The sequence below is a fragment of the Pongo abelii genome, chromosome 19 (genome assembly GCF_028885655.2).
Source record: "Pongo abelii isolate AG06213 chromosome 19, NHGRI_mPonAbe1-v2.0_pri, whole genome shotgun sequence".
In the NCBI taxonomy this organism is placed as follows: Eukaryota; Metazoa; Chordata; class Mammalia; order Primates; family Hominidae; genus Pongo; species Pongo abelii.
The window spans coordinates 67,528,805-67,532,974 of NC_072004.2; the positions used below are offsets into that span (position 1 = coordinate 67,528,805).

The following is a 4,170-nucleotide window of genomic DNA, read 5'->3' on the forward strand; positions in this document are numbered from 1 at the left end:
TGCCATTTTCCCACCCCTGGCTTCATGAATTCTTCCTCTAGATTCTAGATCCTGCCCCACACCCTTAGGTGTTTTTGTACCACCTTCCCCCACCCTCCCCCACCTCCCCACCACACAGTCATCCATTTGGCCCAAGATAACATACCTCACCCGGCTGTCCTAGCCCATCACCCTAAGACAAATTAGAAGAAAGGAACATGGTTTGGGAGTTCTGGGCAAAGTAAGGAAGCCGGATTCCCCACCTCCAGGTCCACAGACTTGGGGGGAAGGTTTCTTTGAGGGGTGGGAAGAGTGAAGGGCAGCTGGCTTGAATTTGTCCAAATCTAATAACCTAGGAGCCTATTGAAGGCCTTGGGGGTTGGGAGGGAAGGAAAGTCTTGAATATTCTCCTAACTTTTTCCCCCTCTCCCTCTGGTCCCTTCTTTCCAAAAGTCTTTGAAGAAAGATGTTTTTGACGCTTCCATGTCGCTCTCAGATGGATGGGCTGCGGGTGATTGAAGTGTCTTTGTCATGCTAATGCTTGGGGGGTGATGGATGGGCGCTGGGGCTGCCAAACTCTGGCCCGCTTAGCCCATTGGCCTGGGAGAGATCACATGTGCCCCCTCACCCCTACTCCCTACCCCCTTCCTAGGGAAGCGCTGGCCCAGGCGAGCGGGCCAGGCCATGGATTCGAGCCCCAGCGCTGTGACATACTGCCGAAAGGTTGTAGGGCAAGAGGGTGTCTCCCCCAAACGGGCCGACCCTCCTGCGGCCTTGACGCATGGACTATAATAGGATGAACTCCTTCTTAGAGTACCCACTCTGTAACCGGGGACCCAGCGCCTACAGCGCCCACAGCGCCCCAACCTCCTTTCCCCCAAGCTCGGCTCAGGCGGTTGACAGCTATGCAAGCGAGGGCCGCTACGGTGGGGGGCTGTCCAGCCCTGCGTTTCAGCAGAACTCCGGCTATCCCGCCCAGCAGCAGCCTTCGGCCCTGGGGGTGCCCTTCCCCAGCTCCGCGCCCTCGGGGTATGCTCCTGCCGCCTGCAGCCCCAGCTATGGGCCTTCTCAGTACTACCCTCTGGGTCAATCAGAAGGAGACGGAGGCTATTTTCATCCCTCGAGCTACGGGGCCCAGCTAGGGGGCTTGTCCGATGGCTACGGAGCAGGTGGAGCCGGTCCGGGGCCATATCCTCCGCAGCATCCCCCTTATGGGAACGAGCAGACCGCGAGCTTTGCACCGGCCTATGCTGATCTCCTCTCGGAGGACAAGGAAACGCCCTGCCCTTCAGAACCTAACACCCCCACGGCCCGGACCTTCGACTGGATGAAGGTTAAGAGAAACCCACCCAAGACAGGTAGGGCTCAGATGTGGCCACCCCTTCTCCGGGGCCCAAAGCATCTCTGCTTCCCCTGCAGTGACATGTCCTGGGTCTGGGCTGGGTTCTTCTCTTTCAGCGGCTCTGGTAGACACAGGTAAGAGCACAACCTATGTCTCAGGTCAGGTGAGGTCTCCCCACCCAGTATGTAACCGGTCACCCCAGGAGTAAGTTTCCATACACACCCCACTTCCTGATCTGTGCACCCAGCACAGATCCAGGACCTGGTGTGCATGGGGGATGGAAGTATGGGGAAGGCTGCTCCGGACTTGGTGATCACCATGGGGGTACCTGGTGATCCCTGGGAACTTTGACAACTGTACTTGGGCAGAATGGCGAATGGAGGTCCAGAGCCAGCCCCGGGAGGAGGGAAGGGGAAGGAGAAAGAGGTGAGAGAATTGACCTGGCCTTTCTCCCTGCCCCGCCCCTAGCGAAGGTGTCAGAGCTGGGCCTGGGCTCGCCCAGTGGCCTCCGCACCAACTTCACCACAAGGCAGCTGACTGAACTGGAAAAGGAGTTCCATTTCAACAAGTACCTGAGCCGGGCCCGGAGGGTGGAGATCGCCGCCACCCTGGAGCTCAATGAAACGCAGGTCAAGATTTGGTTCCAGAACCGACGAATGAAGCAGAAGAAGCGCGAGCGAGAGGGAGGTCGGGTCCCCCCAGCCCCACCAGGCTGCCCCAAGGAGGCGGCTGGAGATGCCTCAGACCAGTCGACATGCACCTCCCCAGAAGCCTCACCGAGCTCTGTCACCTCCTGAACTGAACCTAGCCACCAATGGGGCTTCCAGGCACTGGAGTGCCCCAGTCCAGCCCTATCCCAGGCTCTCCCCAACCCCAGGCCTGGGCTTCACTGGCCTAGGGATCCTCTCTAGGGCTGAAATGCCAGTTTAGAGCTGCCTGGGGGTGGGAGGGGGGATGGGGAAACATTTTTATCAGATCTGGGTGGCTGGGGGCCCTACAGGACCAGAGGCCTGGGAGGCACGGAACCTGTCAAATGTAGAGGGAAGGGCTTCTGCCTTTGATCTGGGGATCAACTCAGTGTCAACATGTGGTGGGGTTGGGGGCCAGCCTCATCCTCCTGGATTCATCCTCCTTTCCCTTCAAACTTGGGTTTATTCAGTTCAGTGCCTTCGAGCTTTGAGGAGTCTCCTCGCGCACTCTTATCCTAACTCCGCCTTCTAGGCCTGAGACAGAACCTTAAATTTTCTTGTGTGGGAGGTGTTTGGGTGCAGCCATATTATTATCAATGCTTAATCCAGTCACCACAGACCTTACAATAGCACCAGCTGCCTTGTGACAGACCAAAAAGCCCCCTGCCTCCATCTAACCCCATTAGCCCTCTCCTGGCACATTTATATTGCACTAATGCAGCCTCCAGAGGTTGTTTTCTGAGACCTGCCTCCTCACACCAGCGACCTCATCACTATGTCACCAAAGTGTTTTGGAACTTGGTATTCCAGAGACTTCTGGAACGCTGTGCAAGGCCTGCCCCCAGCAAGCCACAACCAGGAAGGTGCAGGCACGCCCCCACTAGCTCCTCCCCTATTTATTGCCTCCTGGAAAACCCAGGACCCTCTTCCCCATCTCCACCCCTACCCCTGGGGGCAGCCCAGGGAGAGCCAGGCACAGTGAGGGCTCCCAACAGCTGCAAGGATTTATCTGAACCTTTGAGAAAGAGGAGGAGCCATCTAAGTTTCTGGAAACCTGAGCCCCAAGTGAGCCCGGGTTCTCTTTGTACCTGCAACTACCTCATTTCAATAAAGTCTGTGTTTTCCCTTCTTCCTGCCTGCTTCTGTTTCTCCATTCAGGGGTAGAGGAGGCCTCATACTCCGCGCACCGTGGAGAAGAGGTGAAGAAAGAGTGGCCATTGGCTGGTTGGGCTGGAATGAACTGAGCTTTAAGATGTCAGCTGGATAAAGAGAAGGACTTACTGGGTGTGGCCTAAGCAGGATTGGGTCCCAGGCATTCAGGTTTGACAGTTGTCAGTCCCTTGGTTATTGGGAGAATCCAGAAAAGCATGGAAGAAGTCTGTGGAATGAATGCAATTCCCAGAGATTTTTCTTTTTCTTTTCTTTCTTTCTTGCTTGCTTGCTTGCTTGCTTGCTTGCTTTTTCTTTTTTTTTTCTTTTTTTTTTTTTGAGACAGGGTCTGGCTCTGTCGCTCAGACTGGAGTGCAGTTTTTTTGTTTGTTTGTGTTTTGTTTTTTGTTTGTTTGTTTGTTTGTTTGAGACAGGGTCTCACTCTGTTGCTCAGGCTGGAGTACGGTGGCATAATCTCCGTTCACTGCAACCTCTGCCTCTCAGGTTCAAGCGATTCTCCACCTCAGTCTCCAGAGTAGCTGGGACCACAGGCGCACACTACCACTCTCGGCTGATTTTTGTATTTTTGTAGAGACAGGATTTTGCCATTTCGCCCAGAATGGTCTCCAACTCCGGGGCTCAAGTGATCCGCCCGCCTCCGCTTTCCAAAGTGCTGGGATTACAGGCGTGAGCCCCCGCGCCGGGCCAGCCCAGAGGGTCTTGAGAGGAAGACGGGAAAGAAGAGAAACATCTGTTTGGAGAGGACAAAAAGAGGGTGTAAAAAGAGGAGGAAGTGTGGGGGAAGGCGACGCGAACTCTACCCCTTCCCCTCCCCCTGAACTGCCTCCCTCCCGCCCAGAGTGAGGCCTAGCTTAGACCCCAGAGGGGTCGCTGACAAACTCCAAATTGGCACACAGCTTAACACCCCCACTCCCACCCCAGCCCAGCGCCCCTCCACGCAGCCACTCCTCGGGGACGTCAGGAGTGGCTGCCTGAGTCCGGCCGCAGCCG

The 4,170-nt window shown here is 56.0% G+C and overlaps 1 protein-coding gene across 1 annotated transcript; it reads left to right on the top strand.

Moving 5' to 3' along the window:
- The first annotated feature begins 653 nt into the window (after positions 1-653).
- HOXB1 (homeobox B1) lies at positions 654-3,265 on the top strand. The gene is made up of 2 exons (XM_003780352.4): positions 654-1,337; positions 1,790-3,265. Exons 1-2 carry the CDS (start codon positions 761-763, stop codon positions 2,116-2,118), a joined length of 906 nt encoding a protein of 301 aa, XP_003780400.2. The 5' UTR covers positions 654-760; the 3' UTR covers positions 2,119-3,265.
- Positions 3,266-4,170: the final 905 nt, after the last annotated feature.

What these genes read in the sequence shown, in the direction of transcription:
- HOXB1 (XM_003780352.4), top strand. Translation starts at nt 761, where the DNA reads ATGGACTATAATAGGATGAACTCCTTCTTAGAGTACCCACTCTGTAAC. An exon ending in GAGAAACCCACCCAAGACAG is followed by an intron (nt 1,338 to 1,789) that starts GTAGGGCTCAGA and finishes CCCCGCCCCTAG; the next exon opens with CGAAGGTGTCAGAGCTGGGC.